General features: G+C 41.3%; 1 protein-coding gene across 1 annotated transcript in view; it reads left to right on the forward strand.

The window, feature by feature from the left end:
- LOC145403022 (WD repeat-containing protein 13-like) overlaps positions 1–21,935 on the forward strand; it is a 136,493-nt gene that overhangs the window by 71,367 nt on the left and 43,191 nt on the right. The window contains exons 4-5 of the mRNA XM_080274854.1: positions 11,122–11,328; positions 16,322–16,475. Of these exons, the coding sequence (XP_080130980.1) occupies positions 11,122–11,328; positions 16,322–16,475 (361 nt within the window). The remainder of the gene's footprint in view (positions 1–11,121; positions 11,329–16,321; positions 16,476–21,935) is intronic.

Raw genomic sequence — 21,935 nt, forward strand, 5'->3', positions numbered from 1 at the left:
TGACTAGCTAGAATATTTCATTGTTTATTAAAAGTGAGAGTGAGATGCATAGATGAATGATTAGAACTGAAAGCAGGTGACTAGTTGCATAACTCCCATAACAAAAGAGACAACTTGGCCCCATCTGTAGACGTACTTACATAAACATTTTATTTTCTACAGGAGAAGCTACAGGCAATAAGATTATTTCATTATTTATTAAAAGTGAGTGTGAGATGCATACCATTAATGGATGAGTAGAACCAATAGTAAGCAAGTAGGTATGTAAGTTTTGTAACAGAAAGGAGACAGCCTATTGCCATCTGTATGCTAAAACAAGCATTTTACTGTTATCCACAGAAGGAGCCTTAGACATGCACACAGCACAAAAGCAAGCGACATAAACCCCTGCAAAAGCTCTGGTATAGCAGCAAAGGCCACAAAGTCCATGATGAAAATGCTCACCAACACTGGATGGCTTGCTCTCTGTGATTGAATTCCTTTGTTTTAATGGCATTGTTGGTGGCATAGTGATGTTGCGGTGAGCTGTGGGAGGTTTGAAAAGTTCAGTTTCCATGTTTGCTGTTGGGGGGGGGGGGAAGATTTTTGCTTTATTGGAAAGTATTAGACATTGGGAAGTGCAGCACTGAATAAGTGGTTGGTTTACTGTGTGTGCCTTTTGTTCAGTCTGGAGGCTGTGCCTCCTTGTTAAAGGGACCATAGATTTAGTGTAGTGTATATGAAGGTTGGTAGGCTCATTGGAGGTTTGACATAGTGAGGGCTGTAATTAAAGAGGTTTGACATAATGAGAGTTTACTGTGTTTGTCCAAAGTACATAGATACTGTATCAGTATATATAAACTTTCATTCATAAATACAACCATTCCAGCACAGATTGCCACAAGCATTCCTCTATTGAGATGCTTGGTGATCTACAGGTAGAGCTCTTGGGTTGGAAAAGGTTGTGGCTTACACCTAAGCTTTGAGTTCAAGAGGTGACCAGAGGTCTTTCCGTCATAGAAAATGCTATGAGGAATGTAGGTCAGTATCTTGCTCATAAATGTTGCAGAGTATGATTACCATTCCTTGGGCCTCCTTGCTTCAAAGGGAGCTAAATGAAATTGGCAGTTACTGTTATTATTTACATCTTGCATATCACCTTCCATGCCAGTATCCAAGCATGAAACATTGGGCAGGGGCAGGTTACTTCTCCGGCAGTAGAGAGTAATACTGTATTCCTCACCCATATGGATCAGTTGCTTTTCAGGACCCTTAAAACATAACTGAACATGTATAACACAGGTGCCAACCGACATCCAGTGTGTGCAAACCAGCTACTACAATACATGTATATACAGATGGAACTTTTGAACAGCAAAGACAAGTGGAGTCCCACAGGGCTCGGTGTTGGCACCAGTAATGTTCCTGATTTATGTAAATGATATGGTAGCTGGAGTGAACAGTTATGCAAGTCTGTTTGCTGATGATGCAAAGATCTTGAGGAAGGTAGAGGTTGAGGAGGATTGTAAAATGCTGCAGCAGGATCTGGATAGGATACATGAATGGAGCTAGATGTAGGAAATGAAATTCAACACAAAGAAATGTAAAATATTGGAAATGGGTAAAAGTACCAGGAGGCCATCACTTCATTATTTGATGGGTAATGAACCAATCACAAAAGCGAGAGAAGAGAAAGATTTGGGAGTGCTGCTCCAGGATAGTTTGTCACCTGAAAAACATATTAACAAGACAGTTAGAGAGATGTATAAACTCTTGACTACCCTAAGAGTAGCATTTCACAAGTGCTCGTGGTCCCTTCAGGCCCCTCGCACTTGCTCCTGCAGAGGGCTCTCGCGCTACTATAATATAGTTATAGCTGTGGACAAAAAATTCTATGGAGATCCCATGCCGGGCGCCAGGAGAGGCGTTTTTTTTGGTCAAAATGTGATCGCTTATTAAATATAGTAAAAGTTTTTCAATCGTGATGGGTCCAAGTTTTTTCACATCAGCGAATTTTTAGCAATTTTTGTGCCAGTTTTGATGCGATTTGAATGTGTAGTTTCGGCTGCCCAAAACACACACACACACACACACACACACACACACACACACACACACACACACACACACACACACACACACACGGCTAGTGCTATAGTACTGTATATTAGATTATATGGATGAGGAGATAATGAAAAAATTGATAGTGGCCATGATCCGCCCCAGGTTAGAATATGCAGCTGTAGTGTGGTCCCCACACAAAAAGAAAGATATAAACAAGATTGAGAGAATACAGAGAATAGCAGCCAAGATGGTTCCCAGTCTGGCAGATCTATCGTACAGAGAGAGGCTGGAAAAGCTGGATTTGCCTTTCTTAGAGGAAAGGAGAAAGAGGGGCGACATGATTGCAGTGTTCAGGACCATGATGGGAGTAGATAAAATTGACAGAGAAGATCTGTTTGTATGGTATAAGAGAGTAACACGAGGACACGGAATGAAATTGAAGAAGCCAAGCTGCTTGAAGGATATCAAGAAATATAGTTTTCCTTATAGATGTATAGACCAGTGGAATAACCTGGACAAAGAGATTGTCCAGTCTAAAAACTTACGAGTGTAAGGCTAAATTTGACTTACTGGGAAACAGAGACGGGACCTCATGAGCGTAGCTCATTTCCTGTATATCACAATTAGGTAAATACACACACACACACACACACACACAGTGTATTATAAGTGCCTGGCAGATGTTAACATTCAGCAGTGATATGAGCACTTTGTATGTTCTTACCTAATTGTATCTTTACAGGAATAAGTCAAGCTCGTACTGTCCCGTGTCTTAAACCATATTTATCGTACATATCCTTAAATTTGTGAATTGTTTTGGCACACACTATTCATTCAGTAGTGCATTCCACTGATCAGTTGCTCTGTTTGGGAAACTGAATTTCCTCACGTCCCTATCACCTCTTTTCTTATGCAGTTTTTTGCAGTGTCCTCTTGCTGATGCTTCCCCATATGTTAAGTAATCATTCCCTGATATGCATTGATATAGCATTATCATGTCACCTCTTTTCCTTCTCTCCTGTAGTGTTGGTAGATTCAGTTTATTTAGTCTTTCTTCATAGATTAGATCCCTTAAGCTTGGTATCCATCTTGTAGTGGCCCTTTGAACTTTTTCAATCTTGTCTATGTGTTTTTTGAGATGAGGACTCCAGACTACTGATGCATACTCCAGGGTTGGTCTGATGAATGATGTTATTATCTTTCTTAGCATGTCTTCATTTATGTATGTGAATGCTATTCTCATATTTGCAAGCAGTGTATACGTGTTCCGTACCTTCTCACTGATGTGGTCAGCCGGAGATAGTCTGTTATTGATAATCACACCTAGGTCCTTCTCTCTTTCTGATGTGTGTAGGGTTTTATTTCCTAACGTATAATCCCAATCAGGTCTTTTTTCACTTTTACCAAACTTGATTACATGACACTTGTCCACATTGAATTCCATTTGCCATGTATTACTCCATTCATGAAGTTTGTTTAATTCTTCTTGTAGCTCTTTACAAGAGTCTGTGTTAGTAATTCTCCATTGTATTTTTGCATCATCTGCAAACATATTTAAATAGCTTTCATTTCCAGTGTTACTGTCTATATCATTTATATACACTAAAAACATGATTGGTGCCAGCACTGAGCCCTGTGGTACTCCACTAGTCACTTCTTTCCATGATGAGTAGTTTCCCCTTAGTACTTGTCTCAGTTCTCTTTTTATGAGAAAATCTTGCCTCCAGCAAAACAGTTTGCCTCGAATTCCTCCTTGATGGTACAGTTTCCATAAAAGTCTTTGGTGTGGTACTGTGTGAAATTCTTTCTTGAAATCTAAATAGATACTGTCCACCCATCCTTCTCTTTCCTGTATTGTGTCTGTTACTCTGTCATAGTATCTCAACAGATTAGTAACACATGATTTTCCTTTTCTGAAACCAAACTGTCTTTCTGTTATATTGTGTTCTTCTAGATGATTTACCCAAGCTTTTCTTATGAGCTTTTCTAATACCTTGCGTACAACACTGGTCAGTGATACTGGTCGGTAGTTGAGTGGATTTTGTCTATTCCCTTTCTTGAATAAGGGGACAATATTTCCTTTCTTCCAAATATCAGGTAGTTTACCTTGACTCAAGGATTTCTTGAAAATTAAAAATAATGGTTTACTTAACTCCTTTGCACATTCTCGTAGCACCCTACATGAAATTTCATCAGGACCATTTGTTTTTCCTTTATCTAATTTGCTCAACTCCTCCTGTATTACTTTTTCTGATATTTGTATATCTGGTAGTATGTGTGGACATGCATGTTCCACATAGTCCCTCTCAAAATTTTTTTCTTCTGTAAAAACTGATTGGAAATTCTTATTTAGTGCTTCACAAATATCTTTCTCTTGTGTATAGGTGATTCCCTCGTCCGTAATGGATTGTATTATATCTTTTACTTTGGTATTGCTTCTGATGTAGCTGTAAAATAGCTTTGGTTGATCACTACTTTTATTTATGATATCCTCCTCAAACTGTTTTTGGGCTTCCCTCCTTATTCTTGTATAATCGTTTCTTGCCTGTTTATAATTATTATATGCCCTTTCATCTCTTCTTTTTTTGATTTTTTACATTCTGTATTGAACCATTTCTGTATTTTCTTATCTGCTTCTTTGTACTGTGGGATGTACTTCTGGACTCCTATTTCATAAAATTCACAGAATTTTTTATATACAGTGGGGCACCAATTTTCGTGCCTAATTGGGTCCAAAAATAATGCGCGAAAGTGGAATTAGCGAAAGTTTGGGCATTGTCTTTACGGCAAAAAGGCTAATTGGTTCCCGGTTATCCTAAAGTAACATCAGATTTTCATTTTCACTTGCAATACAGTACATCAAATCACTATTGTACATTGCATTGTGAGATACAAACAATAAAAACTGTACAGTACACATTATATGAGGAGAAACATACCACAGAGACCAGGTTGAGGTGTTTAATGGATGTTGGGGGTAAGTATCCGAGGCGCGTGGCGGGCTTATTTAGCCACGCCAGACGTATTGGCGCCACCTCTTGCTGCCTCGCTACCACTCTCTCTCACTGTTTTTTGCGCCCTTGTCCATGTGCTCAACTATCTTCCTTTTCATTTCATTATTATACTGTCGTTTCTTCACTCCAACACGATACTCTCTTTTAGCCTTGGCCTTTCCTCCCGACTTTGAATGTCCCGGCCACTTTTTATCACCACCACTGCCTCCCGGCCCTCCCCCCACACCACCAGGCTCTCCCCCCACACCACCAGGCTCTTTCCCCACACCACCAGGCTCTTTCCCCACACTACCAGGTATAGTAGAGGCCATTGAACCTTGAGAATCCAACACAATGGAGCTAGCACGCTCGTACACAATGGCGGGAATGGGTGGACAGAGTGTTGACATGACGTCATTCAAGATGGCGGTGGGTTGCGGGCGGGCGGTGCAGGAAATTCAAAGTTCAAAATATTGTCCCAAACCCAAAATTTGTGCGCGAAAATCGATTTTTTTCAAGCGAAAGTGGAAGTTAGGGAATATTTGGTGCATGCCGCGAAAGTGGATTCCGCGAATCCTGCTGTAGCGAAAGTTGGTGCACTACTGTACAGCATTTAAATCTTGTCCTCTAAGCTCATTTTCCCAATCATCTTCTAAGAAATACTTCTTTAGGTCATGATAATTTCCCTTTTTATAGTTTAGGCTCTTTTTGTAACTTTCATTGCTGTTAACTATGTCATATGCTATCCTGAAGTTGCAATTTAGTACTGCATGGTCGCTTTTGCCAAGTGGAGGGTGATATGTTAAACTGTCAATATCATTTTCTTGTCTAGTAAATATGAGATCTAGCATTGAAGGTACATTGAGTCCTCTTTTTCTAGTGGTTTCCCTCACATGTTGTGTTAGGAAAATCTCTTGCATGAGATCCAGGAGCTTTTTGTCCCAACAGCTTTCTTGGCTTATTATATCTAGAGTATTCCAATTTATATTTGTATTAAAATCTCCAGTTAGTATAATTCTTTCTGATTTCACTTCCATTTTATGTAGTAATGCTCTTAAACTCTGAATTGTACTCTCTGCCAGATCCTCATATTCATCTCTTTCCCATGTGTTTGATCTGGGTGGCATGTACAAAGTGGCTACAGTTACTTTCCCTTCAGATGTGTTGATCTCTACTGCAATGAGTTCTACTCGTGGGGGTATATCTAGTTTTATTTCATTGACTTTTAGCTTTTTCTTAGTTAATATTATAATTCCTCCTCCTTTTTTTAAGTTTCTATCTCTTCTCCATATATTATATTCCTCTAAGTTTAGTATGTCATTTGATATCCTTGGTGTTGATTTTGTTTCAGTTAGGCATATTATATGTGGTTCATTTTCTCTGACATAATCATTCATCTCTTAATAATTTAGATACCATTCCATCCACATTTGAGTACATCAACTTTATCATCTTGTTTATATACTTGTCATGACTTGGTTCTACTACCTTCCTCCTTTTTATTCCCTCCTGTTTATGTACCACTTTCGTACCTGCAATCCTATTACTTTGTAAAAAAATGTGTTCTCCTCTTCTGATCTTCCCTCATTTTTTGTTTTTGCTTCCTCCCTCTTCTCTTTCAGTAATTCCAGTTCCTCTTGTGTTAGGCATCTCTTTATCCATACATTTTTGAACTCCTCTTTTTCCATAAGATTCTTTGCATTTTTTAGTATCTCCTCCACGGTGTTTACACTCTGGCAAAGTTACCTTTAGAGGTCTTGACTTGCTTATCTCGTATTTCCCTAACCTTTTGTGTTCCTCTATGTCTTTACTACAGATTTCCTCTGATACTTCTTTCAATAAGCTCATTACATTTGCCATCTCCTTTTTGTCTCTTGAGATCTTTTTTTTACTTCTTCCTCTTCTATACCAGTGATTACTATAGATTTGTTGATATCTACTGAATGTCTGACTAACTTTGGATTGTTTTGGATTATTCTTTTCATTTCCTTTTTTAATGCTTTTTTCTTCCACCCTTGTTTCTAAGTCTTTCTTTACTTTCATCATTTCAGCATACGTGGTTTCCACATCATTTTTGTAGCTTTGCACAGCTTCATTCACCTGTGTCATCTTCTCCTCAATATCACTGCTCTGGTCTGTCAGACTGCTTACTTGCCTAATTGTCTCTGTATCATTTTTGAACTCTTCCATAATACTCTCGTGGTTGACTACTGTACTTGCCATTTCACTCATTTTCCTCCTAAGTGTACTCAGTTCCACTGTTAGTTCACATATGGTTGTGTCTTTCTTGTTGACCTCCCTCCCTGGTTTTTCTATTTCTTCCTTTTGCAAGTGCGTCTGCTTCTTTATTTCATCAATTTCATTCTGGAAAGCCATCTCCAGTCTGTGCACACGCTCCACCAGTTTATTGTGAGTCTCCATTTCAACCAGTTCTTGGTAGAAATCATCATCTTGCTTTCTGCCTTTATCCCTTTTCTTTTCCAAATTTGCTTTACTAAAGTATGTGGCCATTTTGCAATACTAAAAGCACAGAGTACTTACATTCCCTGGGGCAGTTGTAGTCTAAACAAACAATCAGCTGATTGAGCGCATTCTTTCGCTACTCGGTTCTCTTTTCTGTTTGAACAAGTCTTCTTCTTTTTTTTTTTTTTAAATAACAAAAAACCATTTAGTCTAATCTGGTACAGAGCTTGACTCATATAAAGATACGGTACTAATTTAGGTAATGCCACTGGCCGTGCTGGCTCGATATGGAGCGCTGTCGGCCCACGTCTCCTCTTCATTGTAGCTCCTGTGTGTGTGTGTGTGTGTGTGTGTGTGTGTGTGTGTGTGTGTGTGACATCACTTGTCTTCATACAGTCAGTGCCTGTTTGAAGACAGTGTGTGTTTGTGTGTGTGTGTGTGTGTGTGTGTGTGTGTGTGTGTGTGTGTTTGTTTGTTTGTGTATTTACCTATTTTTATTTACCTATTTGTAGTATACAGGAATTGAGCAATGCTCGTGTTGTCCTGTCTCCATATCCACATTTATCTAGTCTACTTTTACACACATGAACGTTTTTCTCCTGCCCCACCTTTTCGTCTAAGTCGTTCCAAATATTTATGTATTTACCTAACATACCCAACTGTGATATACATGAAATGTGCCACGCTCGTGGGTTCCCGTCGCCGTTTCTCAGCAAGTCAAATTCAGCCCCAAACTCGTTTAAGTTTCTAGACTGGACGATCTCTCTGTCTAGGCCATTCCACAAGTCTACACTTCTGCAAGGAAAGCTGTACTTCCTGACATCCCCCAGGCAGCTTGACCCCCTCAATCTCACTCTGCTTCCTCCCGCTGCTCTCCCATCCCACACAAACAGATCCCCTCGGTCAATCCCATCCACTCCCATCATGGTCCCAAACACCGCAATCACGTCTCCCCTCCCCCTCCCCTCCCCCAAGGAAGGCAAATCCAGCCCCTCCAGCCTCCCTCCGCACAACAGATCTGCCAGACCGGTGACCACCCTGGCCGCTGTTCTTCGTATTCTCTCAATCCCGCTCACATCCTTCTTTTTGTGTGGGGACCACAACACCACTGCACACTCCAACCTGGGGCGGACCACAGCCACCACCAACCCCCTCATCATCTCCTCATCCACACAACGAAATGCCATTCCCATGCCAGTCAAGAGTTCATACGTCTCTCCAACTATCCTGCCAACGTGTCTTTCAGGTGTCAAACTATCCTGGACCAGCACCCCCAAATCTCTCTCCTCCCTCATTCCTATGATTGATTCACCACCCAACAAACAATTCAGCGATGGCCTTCTGGTACCCTCACCCATTTCCAACACTTTACACCTCCCCACAATAAATTTCATTTCCCACATCCGGCCCCAATCATGCATCCCATCCAGATCGCCCTGCAGCACCCCACAATCCTCCTCAACCTCCACCCTCCCCCAGATCCCTACATCACCTGCAAACAGGCCTGTACAACTGCTCACTCCATCCACCACACCACCCACGCAAACCAGGAACACCACTGGCGCCAACACCGAGCCCTGAGGGACCCCACTCGCCACCTCCCTCCATCCAGACATCCCACTCCCCATCACCATCCTCACCTGTCTGTATCCCAGAAAGTCTCCCATCCACTCCAGGAGTCCCCCCCCCTCAGTCCTCCCACATATTCCAGCCCCTACACCAGTCTCCCATGAGGCACCCTGTCGAAGGCCCCCTCCAAGTCCAAGCACACACAATCCATCCAACCATCTCTCCCCCGTACGATGTCAATCGCTCCTGAGCAAAAGCTCAACAAGCTGGAAACACACGACCCTCCACTTCCGAATCCAAACCGACACTCAGCCAAAATATTCATCTCCTCCAGATACCCCATCCATATGCCCCTCAGGACTCTCTCACACAACTCCGCGAAGATGCTGGTCAGAGACACTGGTCCACAATTCAAGGGTTCCTCCCTGCTTCCTTCCTTACAAACTGGTACCACATTTGCCCCCCTCCACCCCCACAACACCCTCCCCTTTTCTAGAGAACACATGACCAAACCATGAACCCCATCCGCCAGTTGTCCTCTGCACCCCCCCCAGCACACAACCAGAAACTCCATCAGGTCCTGGGGCCCTCCCCACATCCTGAGCTTCCAGTAACTTTACACCTCCTGCACCTCCACCCCTATATCCCTTATCACCCATACATTTCCAATCACTCCCTCCCCCTCCACAAACTCCATTTCACCAGTGAAAACCGATTGGAAACACCTGCTCACCATTTCATCCTGCACCGCTGCATCTCTACAGACCCCTCCCCCCCACCCTCAGCTTGGTGACTCCTTTCCCCCTGTTTCAGTCTGCCACCAACAAATCCACAAAACAGTTTGGGCTCATCCCCACACCTGTCCATTATACCCCCCTCAAAATCCCCCTCCCCCTCCCCACGCACCCCTGTGTACTCATTTCCAGTTCCCCTACATTCCTCCCTTGTTCTGTTGTCACCTCTACTTCTCCAGCCGTTCCATGTCCTATCTCTCCCCCATTCCGCCATCATACACCCTCCACCAAACCACTCTTTTTTCTTGTTTTCTCTCCCCCTCACTCTTGGTACAAATTTTTCCACTCCCAAATTATAGAGGTCTAGAAAGATATCCCACTTCCTCTGCATCTCTCCCGCTTCCCTGAATCCTCCCTAATCCGCACCCTCAAAAAAAAAAAAAACAATCTTGCAAAATTTGCTTTCCCAAAGCTGCATCCTCCCCACCCACGAAGCTAGTCTCCCGGTGTGTGTGTGTGTGTGTGTGTCTGTGTGTGTGTGTGTGTATCAGTTGTCTTCATATAGTCAGTGTGTATTTGAAGATTGTGTGTGTGTGTGTGTGTGTGTGTGTGTGTTTGTGTATGTGTGTTTGTATCACTTGTCTACTCTTCATACAGTCAGTATGTATTTGAAGACTGTGTGTGTGTGTGTGTGTGTGTGTGTGTGTGTGTGTGTGTGTGTGTGTGTGTGTGTGTGTGTGTGTGTGTGACAATTGTAAGAATGGGTAATAAATTCATGATAAAGTTTTTCACAGTACTTGCTGTTAATGGTACAATGGACTACATGTATTTAATATTTAATGCATGATGCTCAGATTAGCTAGTTATCATCATGATTCTGTGTACAGAAATATCCCATTTTCATTATAGCCTTTGGCCCAGGCATTTGAGGTTTGAGAGTTTATGCAGTTGTATGAATCTGATCAGCTTAAGCTTGAATTGCCAAGGGGAAGGTTAGTCCTCACTTTTTTAAGATGATTTCTGAAGCTGTGATAAAGACAGACAAGTGTCTGGCTTCTTTGTGTCATTGCTGTCTTTGGTCAGCAGTTTAGAGTGCAGGCTTGTCAAATCTCTTAACCATGTGTATTTTGTACATGTCCATAAAAAATCTGGAGCTTTCCCTCCCTTAGTCCTTATGCTTGAAGCGTGCAGCATAAATGTTTGTTACTTACAGTCCTTGTTGTTTCCACAGAAAATTACTCATGATATTATAATTTCATCATATGTTGCATATGAGCTATGTGCAGTTACCAAGTGCTTAGTGGTGTATTGTTAAACAGGGTGAGTCGCCACGGTGCCGCAGTCGGAGTATGAGCATGGCTGCATCCCAGCCCCTGTCAGCCGGACAGGGGGATGGTAGGGGAGCATCTGGGGCTGGGAGCATGGTTGTGCCCACACAGAGAGCAGAAGCATCCAGAGCTATTGTGGGTGGCACATCAATTGCAGAAAATTATGCCTTTTCTGGAGTACACCATATATTTGACCAGGTAGGGCTGTAGTTGTATACCTGTATTAGGCTCTCGTGAATAACCATCCATCCATCCATCCATCATTCAATCCTGTGTTGTCCCCTGAGGAGCATAGGACCCGGGGCTAGGCAAGTTGATCCTGACATTTAAGATGAGAGAGACCAGCCTTACTCATCCCTGAGTGGTATTACATGAGCAATAAACTCCAACCATCCCTTGGATATAAACCTACACAGGGTCAATCCGATTGGAGTGCCTTACCCACTAAATCACCAGGTGCCATAATTTGGTTATATGGTTACCACCCAGCATAGTAAATGGTTGCCTGGTGTGCAGGAAACCATTTGGGTTGTCTCTCAGTGTAGAGTCACCCATAGGCAGAAGGAAGAGGAAAGAATGAAGGAAAGGAAGACAAAAGAGGGAGTGTAAAGTCACCTGTAAGCAGAAAGGAGAGCAAGGAAGGAGGGAAAGAGACTGAAGAGGAAGGAAGGAAGAGGAAAAGGCAGACACCCAAATGACTTTCATAAATAAGAGCAATTTAAAATCACCCATTTTTGCAAATAATATTAGGCATCAGTTAATTAATAGAGGTTTTGTGAGAAATGTTGGTACATATCGCAGATAGCATTTTTTGGGCACCGTGATATTGTAGTTCTGCTTCTCTCAGATGCTTGGCTTGGTTGACCATAATGATGTGTATGTAAAAAGTTGCCTCCGTGTCCAGTGATTGCTAGGTTTGGCAGTCCATAAGGGCTTCTGTTGTACCCATAGGGGTTGAAGGTGGGATAGGAGGGGAGTAATGTACTACTTCTAAAAAGAGTGAGAAGAATACAGTAGAATCCATAGCTAAGAGACAGAGTCATAGCAAGTGCACATGCTTTCTCAAGGATAAAGAAAAGACTTTTGAGCACATTGGAAGTGATGCAAGAAACAGTGATATTATGAGGATGTTTGTTTGTCCTGATTGACAGTCTGAAATGTCATAAGGAACTTATAGGAAACCAAAAAATGTTTTGCATTTGCAAAGAAATACTGCAGCAGTGACACAAACACAAGGTGAGTGATGCATGATGTAAGTGATAAAAATTGATTGTTAGTTATAACAGTGCACCTCCTAGTGAAGTGGTTAACTCATATGATGAAAGAAAATGTGTTAGTAGCCTCCAGATGCAAGATGAGGCAAAGGTTTTGTGCACTTCTATTACTAGAAGAAAAACATTGTCTTCTCCATTCCATGCTTCAGGTGGGTGACTGCAGAAGTTTAAATGAAGAATTGGCACATACCACATACAAAATATGGTGAGCTGTTGTCTGCTTGCTTGGAAGCTGCAGTTTCTTTCCATGAAATTGCCTGTCATATTATTGAAGAGAGTTGTTATTCTGTCGATCAGGAGTGTTTAGGAAGTAATGTACTGTAAGTCCTCATTCATTCATAAATAAGAGAAATAGGCAAACAGTGTAAATAAGTCAAAAGATCATTTTAATGTCCTTGCAACCTGTAATGCTACAGGGATCCTTTCATAAACTCTGTGGTATGGTAATATACAAAATCAGGCAGCCAAGAGCCCATAAAGATTATGAAATGAAAAAACACAAGTTTACAGGGAAGTGACTAATATAGACTACATGACCACTAACAGCAAAGAAATGGTTTGATGAGGAATACTGCAGAAATAAGACTCTTGCCTTGAAGACTGTGCTTTTTCTTGACTATTCCTAGTCATGCATGATAGCTTATGAGACACGACCCTTGTGTTGTGCTTTTTCTTGACTATTCCTAGTCATGCATGATAGCTTATGAGACACGACCCTTGTGTTGAGGTTGTCTTTCTCTCTCCAACCACATCATAGATACAGCTGCTCAGCCAGGAAATTATAGCAAATACGGGGTTACTGTACCACAAGTATGTTCATGATAAAATGAAGATGAAACTGACAAGCTAGTGGAAGGTAAAGAAGGTGCTGAAGTTGTGAGTTGTTCCAAGGAGGAGAAAGGTCCTCCTCTTACTACCTTCCCTGCTCCACCTGGCTCACCTGCCATTGTAAGCAGTATCAAGGAGGAAACTCCTCCCCTTGCCACTACTCCTGCTTTACCTGGCTCACTTACAGCTGTGAGCAGTATGAAGGAGAAGGATCCTCACCCTCCAAGCTCCCACTGGCTCACCAGTAGCTCCAGCTCCTTGACTCACCTGTAGCCCCTACTCAACGTGGATCACTTGCAGCCCATTTTACCTGGCTTGCCTTCAGCTTCTGCTTCAACACCTGGCTTGCATTCAGTCACTGCTTCACCTAGCTCACCTGCAGTCCTTGCTTCCCCTGGCTGACCTGCACCAGCCACCTTGACAGATACTGCCCTATGAAGGAAATACAACATTTGCAAAGCAGCCAGTTTCTTTGTGAAAGCCTGGTATGATAGCAGCATGGCAACCATTAGGCATGCAGTTGATGCTCCTTCCATGTTTCAGGTCTGTTGAGCTGGAGAGCGAGGCAAGTAGAGTTAATGCTAAAAGTGCTAGAAACTATTTGCAGTATCCCAGCACCTGGATTTCAAGAAGTAAGTGAGGATGAGTTAGAGGAAATGATGGAAAACAACAATCCTAACAATATCGAGGGTCAGGAGGAGGATGAAGATGGTGAGAGTTGTGATGCAAACGGTGACCTTAGAAATGTGACCACACAGAAGCTGTCATTCATATTGGAGGTCAGCAGTAACCTTCAAGAAGTAATCCAGGACACTGAGAGTGATATGAGAAAAAGGGAGAGAATGATTGGCTTCATTAAGTAAAATTTTTAGCCATTTTGAGGACCAACACAGTGAACGAGTGCTCACCACCAATCACAGTCACAAACCCCTTCATAAAGCCAGCAAGAGTTAAAAGTGGATAAGGACATTGACAACATTGAGGAGTTCCCAGAAAATTTAGACTCCAGGGGCTTTGGAAAGTGTTAGTGGAAATGGGTCAACTGGGAAAGAGAGTCCAATGTGGGGTGAACGGTATGTAGTAGCCTTCATTCACCAGCCTTGGAGCAACATTCATCCCACTCAGTACCTCATAGTCTGCTCTTAGTTAGGTATTATATTATTAAAATGTCTTTTTCTTTATGCACAAGTGAGTCTCTGTTGCAGCTTAAAAAAAAAAAGAGGGAAGGGGTTCAAAGAGGATAAAAGGTGAGAGTTTAGGGGCAAGAGAACCAGTGAGCTCTTTAATATGTATTTAATTCATTTTGTTTCATTCTTGAAGGGTCCAACGCGCTTACATGCATCGTCCTTGGTCACCTAATGGTGGCTCTGCATACTGCTCGATCTCTGGCAGCCTCCCTGTTCAGTCTCTTAACCCTGAGGTCACACTTAATGACCCCATTGCCACGGCAAAAACCGTATCACCAATAAAAGCATTTTTCTGGAACCTGTTAGATGTTCACGAGAGCCTACTTATTGTTATTGTTATTATTTATTTATTTATTTATTTTTTGCACATTTTCAAATTAGTACTGTAAATATAACAGTGCAGTAAATGTATGAAGAACATTAGTGTTGAAACTTTTGTAAAAGTTTCCATGAAATATAGTATTATATTGCAAATACCATAAGAATGTTTTTCACTCATTTACTATAGTGTTGGCACTTAGTAGAAGCTTAGCTGGTAACCACCAAGTGCAGAGAGTTTGAAGGGAATATTTCAGAACGGGTACTGTCTAACACTAAACGTCAAAACTTTCTCAAGATTTCAACAGAGACTATTACTTTCATTGTCTCTAATTGCTTTAACTAACTGAATGGTTCCACGTAACACTGTATATTGTACTGTATGCAGAATCTACATTTGATACCACACTATAATATATTTTGCGGACAAATTTGGACTAATGCTGGCTATGATTGCCATTGATGCTTTATTTGAACCCAGATATTGTTTAATATTCCATATGTGTAGAGCTAAGGATATAATAAATCCTGACTGTAGGAGTATAGTCATATTATGAAGGAAGTGTGTTGTTGTTGTACTACCACAGCCTGTCTGATAGAGCAGACTCATCAACTGCAGGCAAGCAGATGCTACTGCATGGCCATCCCAGGCAGTGGATGTAACTGACAGCACCTCGTCAGAGCGAGACACAAGAAATAATGTGGAGCATTGGTTCCTGGGTGGACACTGCATTTGCATCTTCCCATCCAGTTAACAGGGGCCCCGTAGTAGGCACCACATCACCCCGTTATTTGGTTATGTGGTTACCACCCAGTATTGTAGATGGTTTCTTGAGTAACAGGAAACCAATTGACTTGGCACTCAGTGTGGAGGCACCTGAAATGGAAAGAAAAGTAATAAATACTGACAGTAAGGATGGGAGAAATAGGAAGAGAGGAGGACGTGCACAGAAACAGAATGATAGACATGAAGGAAGAAGTAGTCAGCACTACATCTAGTGAATGGATGATGGGCATCTCCACTTACCACCATGGAAATCTATGTGGATAGTGTACTTGGTAAGTAATATGTTTCTGCATTAAAAAAAAAAAAAAAGACTATGAATGTGAGCATCCTGATTTTACAGTACAGATCTCTCAGTTTTATATAATTTCTGCTGTGGCTAGTTTAAAAATAGATATCTGGTAAGTACATCCATCCATCAATCCATCCATCATCTAATCACAATATATGAGCAATTTGTGGTGATATATGTAATAGCTGCAGCTATGTTAACATGAAATAATGAAGAAAAAATGAAAACAAAGATGTGTAAATAAGGCACAAACTAGACTGATGTCATACCAAATAATTAAAACACACTTCCTTCCTCCAAGGCATCATCCTCTTCATCTAAATAACTATCACCATTATTAAAGCAGCTGTTAACATAGTCAGTGCCCTTGAGGGTGGTATGAAATTTACCTACCAAGCTTTTTCCGTGGAGCCACCACTACCTCTGTATTAAGGGTACTGTATCTAGTTTTTGACAGTGCAAGATTTTTGAGTATGAATAATTATACTTTCACCATCCCAATTTTTAGCACACAGAGAGTGTGCCAATGGTGAAGTTTGCACACAATGATGCTGGGCTGTTGGGCTGCTGCTCCCTGGATGGTTCCCTCTCAATCTGTCAGGTAGCAGACGGAGATCCTCGTGTCATACACACTCTGCGACACCACACAGCCGGTGTCACAGGTTTGATTTTTTTTTTTACCATACTTATTACTTTACATTCTACCCCTTGTCTCATTGCTTTCCTTGTTTTAAAGGGTAGAAGCATTAGTACATGATCATTTCATTCACTTCTGGATATGAAGGCTTCTGTATGCATTATAAATGGGGAATACCTGGCTACTGTGTAGTGTGTTAGCATTCTAAATAAATATGTAAAACAGATTTACTTTACAGAGGCTTACAGGTAAATAGTTAGCCATTTAATCCCTTTATTTATAGCAACCCTTTAGGAGTACATATTTGTGTGTGTGTGTGTGTATGTATATATATATATATATATATATATATACACACACACACACACAGACATACCCAGGTTTAACGATCTAATTGGTTAGGTAAAACCCTATCGTTAGGTGGGGTATCGTATATCGGGGTACTTTTAACATGTATTTCAATGTGGACCGTTTACCAGCCTTGGGTTTCCCCCCAAACCAAGTCCAAAACCCACACAGATGAGCCCAAAAACAGGTTTAAAGGCAATCTAAATGGCCTAACAGCTGTCAAGGAAGCTAACCTAAGCCCAACACCTGTAAATAACTCGCTAAAACCAACGAATCGGATCTGAATATCATCAAATACACCCACTGCAAATTGACTTAGGACCTACACACACAATTGCTATGGGAGAGTTGTCTGTCTGCTTTGTGTTTGCACCTCTACCAAGTGAATTTTTGGGCAAGAAGTGACTGGCAACTCCTCTGGTGTTGGCAGGAGGTGGTGAAACACTCAGCACGTCAGTGCTTGCCCAGAAGCGAGAGTGGGAGTATATGTTCCCATTGGTCTGAGCTTGCACCACCCTCTTTTTTTATATGCATTACTGTTTGCTTTGTTATTTTCCTAGAGTCGAGTTGTCATGCCTGGAAAGTACTGCTCAAGGGATGAGAAGGTCCGTATCATTGCATGGAGGCAGGATAATGTCCCTATCAACATGATTTGTGAACGTACTGGATGCGCAAAGTCAACCGTCTTAAAGATTCTTGCAGCGCATTGCCTGCCACCTGATGTCGTACCAGAGCACAAGCATGGCGGTGGAAAGAAGAGGACGACTTCCAGAGGTACAGATACGCTTCTAAAGAGGGAGGTAATCAAGAATCCTCGACTGACAGCATCAGAATTGAAGAGAACGCATCCCCAGCTGTTACAAGACGTCTCAATTCGAACTATCCAACACTGCTTGGAGAAGGAGCTGGGTTTGCCAAGCTGCACCGTAGCCAAGAAACCGCTTCTCACTGACTGCATGAAGAAGCAGCGCATTCAATTTGCCAAAAAGTATGCACATTGGACATCGGATGAGTGGAGAAAAGTTATGTTTTCCGATCAAAGCACATTTCAAGTGTTCCAGGTGCATTCTGCCAAGGTTCGTCACCCTGCCTCCCGTAGTCAATATGGTCCTGCTTACACAGTGCTGACTGTTAGGCACCCACAATCAGTAATGGTATGGGGATGTTTCTCAGATGAAATGGGAAGGGGAGGCCTCTACTTTCTTCCTAAGAACTTGATGATGAATGGTGTCCGACACATTTAAGTTCTGAAAGATCATTTGTTAAACTTTTTTGCTATTTGTGGGTGCCACTTTTTCATGCACGATTCAGCTTCATGTCACAAGTCAAGAAAGGTGGCAAAATGGCTTCAGGATAATCGGATTGAGGTTCTCGACTGGCCTGGCAACAGTCCGGATCTCAATCGGATAAAAAACTGCCGGGCAAAGATGAAGAAAATCATGGCAGAGAAGAAGACGCCCAATCTGGACAACCTCATGACTAAACTGACAGATGTTTGGTGCAAAGAAATGTCCTTAGATTACTTTAGAGAAGTAAGTGATTCCATGCCAAAACACATCCAACTAGTCCTGAAAAACAAGGGAAACATGATTTCATATTAATGAATGGCATTTCATAAACAAACATTGTGATATACTATGATTTCTGTGTTTTTTAATACCTATTGTGGGGAGGTCCTAAGTTACTTTACATTAGCTATATATATATATATATATATATATATATATATATATATATATATATACAGAGATAGCCCGATTATCCGGGCTATATGGTGTAAAGGGGTGCCTGATTAGTCCAAAATCACGATTAATCCAGCGGAAACAAAACACAAGTACTGGTACTGTATTATTAGACTGAGTTATTTACCGGTAAATGTACACTTTAAGTATATTCAGTTTGGTAAATTACTTTTTGTTGTTGAAAAATTTCCTCCCGGTTATTATTGTCACATTCTTTAAGCTGCACCTACGATTGTTTCCAGCACAGTGGGCGAAACTCATCGTACTCAAATGTGGACTTCGTTTCCCATCTTCCCAACTGGAGATTAGGTTACATTAAATTATTGGGTGCAGTTAAGCTAGGTTAGGTCAGGTTTAGTTAAACACTTAGATTAGAACAGTGACTTTTGCCATTACTTTAACGAATCAAAGAGTCGTTACATCAGCACCACTGAAAACAGCAGGGAAACAGATTTAACAAGAAATGTTTATTTACCAACCCAGAAATAATCAGAAAAATATATCAGACTATCAGGATGAACTGATTTAGTAAGGTGCTTTTACTGCGTACAGCAAAGCGTATACCCCCCTCAATGTTCGTGAGTTAAGAAATTTGTATGCTCCCGGGGCAGACCTTGGAATCACTTTTTCAAAGTTATACAATCAGAGTCTTTTTCTTACAGCTGTGAAAAGACTCATCTGGTACACCTTGCTTTTTCCCCTCTCCCCTAAACCCATCTTGTGATTTGCTATGGTTCATGAAAGAATAAAATTAGGGGGCATATTACATTAGCATTTAAACATAAAATTAGGGTGCACGTTACATTAGCATTTAAACATATCAACGAAAATATCTGGGATGAAGGGACCGCCTTGCTGTGTGGGATGGTAGAGTAGGATTGTGTAAACATACCAGCGACCTTCGTTCCCTTCCCATAATTGTTTGCAATTTTTATTGCTCTCCCTAACTTAACGTCACTGACACCGGTACAGTAAAGCATTGTTCAAGGCTGGCAGCCATGAAGAGGTTAATGGAATACATTATTGTTTGTATCAATACTCTCTCTTTCACACATACACTTAAGACTGAGCAAAAGAATGAGCAATAAATGTACACTTAACTGTAAGGAGCACAAATTAATAACTGTATGTTCTGTCGGTCCGAAATGTGCTGGGAAGCGACATTGAGCAAAGAATGTGGAACTGAATGTCACCTTACGAGAACACAGATGAATGTATTTTTTTCTTATTAGTAAACATTTTTGTTGCATTTCATCCCCTATAATTGTGGAACTCATAAATTTTTGTCTAAACATACTGCCTAATAACCTTACTAGTTCAATTCATATTCCTCTAGTTTGTTTTCTGTATTTTTCTGCCTGTTTTGAGGGTGGTAAATTACCTTTCGCTGAAAGATTTCCTCTCATTATCATAACGTTCCTTAAGCCTTACCTACGATTGTTTCCAGCATAATGGAGGAAATTTACTCATAATAAGGATGGATGGTACATTAGCATGTAAATATATCGGCGAAAACATCTGAGATGAAGTGGCAGGCCGCCTGACTGTTTGGGCTAGTAGAGTAGGGTCGTGTAAAAATACCAGTGACCTTCGTTCCCTTCCTATAATTGTTCGCAGTTTTTTATAGCTCTCCTTAACGTCCCTGACACCAGTACAGTAAAGTATTGTTCAAGGGTGGCAGTTATGATGGGGTTAATGGATTGCATTATTTTTTGTATTAATACTCTCACACATACAGTACACTTAACAAACAAAAGAATGAATAGTAAATTTATGACGAAGAAATAACTGTATGCTATGTCGGTCCGAAATGTGTTGGGAAGCGTGATATCTCATGAAGAATGCAGAACTGAATGCTAACTTACGAGAACACATGAGGTGAGTATTTTTTTTTTCTGATTAGCAGACATTTTTGTTCCATTTTGTTCCCTAAAATTGGGAAACCCATTAATTTTCATCGTAAGCATACGGCCTAAAGACTTTACCAGTTCACTTCACATTCCTCCAGTTTGTTTTCTGTATTTTTCTGTTTTGAAGGTGGTAAATTACCTTCTCTTGCTGAAAGATTTCCTCCTTTATTATCACGTTCTTTAACCTGTACCTACGATTGTTTCCTGCATAATGGGAGAAACTCAGCGCACACAAAAGTGGATTTAGTTTCCCAATTTCCCAACTGGAGCCCAGGTTAGCTTAGGTTAGGTTAAATTATTAGGTAGTTAAGCTAGGTTAGGCTAGGTCAGGTGTATCAGTTGCCTCACCAAACTCCACCCTACCACCCTTGTGATTGAGTTGTGAGCGGGGGGTGTGGGTGGGGGCAGACTCTCTCTGGCTTACCTATGCCTCGCTCGCTAACAGCTGGATGCTTCCTGTTTAAACCGGAGCTATTGTACGGATAATTCTATGTATTACTGTAGCACTGAACCATTCGGTCACGCCCTGATATACCGAAAGCTGGATAATCCAAGCCTGGATAATTGAGCTTTCACTGTGTGTATATATATATATATATATATGTATATATACAGTATATATATATATATGTATATATACAATGAATGGATGAGAAATAGGGGCGTGGAAGAAGTTGAGAGGCGGAAGAGAGAGTTATATGTAGAAAGAAAGAGAGAGGTGAAAAGATTAGTAAGAGAGAGTAAGAAGAGAGCGGATGAGGAATTTGGAAGGAATTTGAGTGTAAAGTGGAGGGACTGTAAGAAAATGTTCTGGAAAGAGGTGAAGAAAGTAAGACAGGATGGAAGTGAGGTTAGCAGGGGAGTGAAATATAAAAATGATAGATTACTAGTGGAGAAGGGAGAAAAAGTGAGCAGATGGAGAGAACACTTTAAGGAATTGTTGAACATACAGGATGGAAGTAATGCGAGTATAAGTGACTGGGGAATGGCTGGGAGAAGGAGGGAGGTGAGAAGACAGGAAGAAATAAGTAGGATAGAAGTTGTGGAAGCAATGAAAAAAGTTAAATTGGGGAAAGTCCCAGCAGTGGCGTAGCGTTGGGTGGGCCACAGGGGCGGTTGACCCGGGCGCAAAATTTCATATAATTCTCTCTCTCTCTCTCTCTCTCTCTCTCTCTCTCTCTCTCTCTCCACACCCACACACACACATCACATATATATATATATATATATATATATATATATACTGTATATATATATATAATAAAGTAATGATCATCATCATCATCCGGACCTCCTTTCCCACCCTAGGGCAGGGTGTGGAGTAATAATGTCCAGACAGCCCAAATTTGCCCAGTCCAATGGGCCAAGCTTCCATTCACTCATCATTCAAGCCCCCGGAATCCTGGCTCTATTGGATGCGCCAAAAACATTCATCACGTTCTGTAGCTTCACATAAACATATCCAATAGAGTTAAAGTAGTGATA

Source organism: Coenobita brevimanus, chromosome 60 (assembly GCF_032717465.1).
Source record: "Coenobita brevimanus isolate Jiangsu-jjx chromosome 60, ASM3271746v2, whole genome shotgun sequence".
Taxonomy (NCBI): Eukaryota; Metazoa; Arthropoda; class Malacostraca; order Decapoda; family Coenobitidae; genus Coenobita; species Coenobita brevimanus.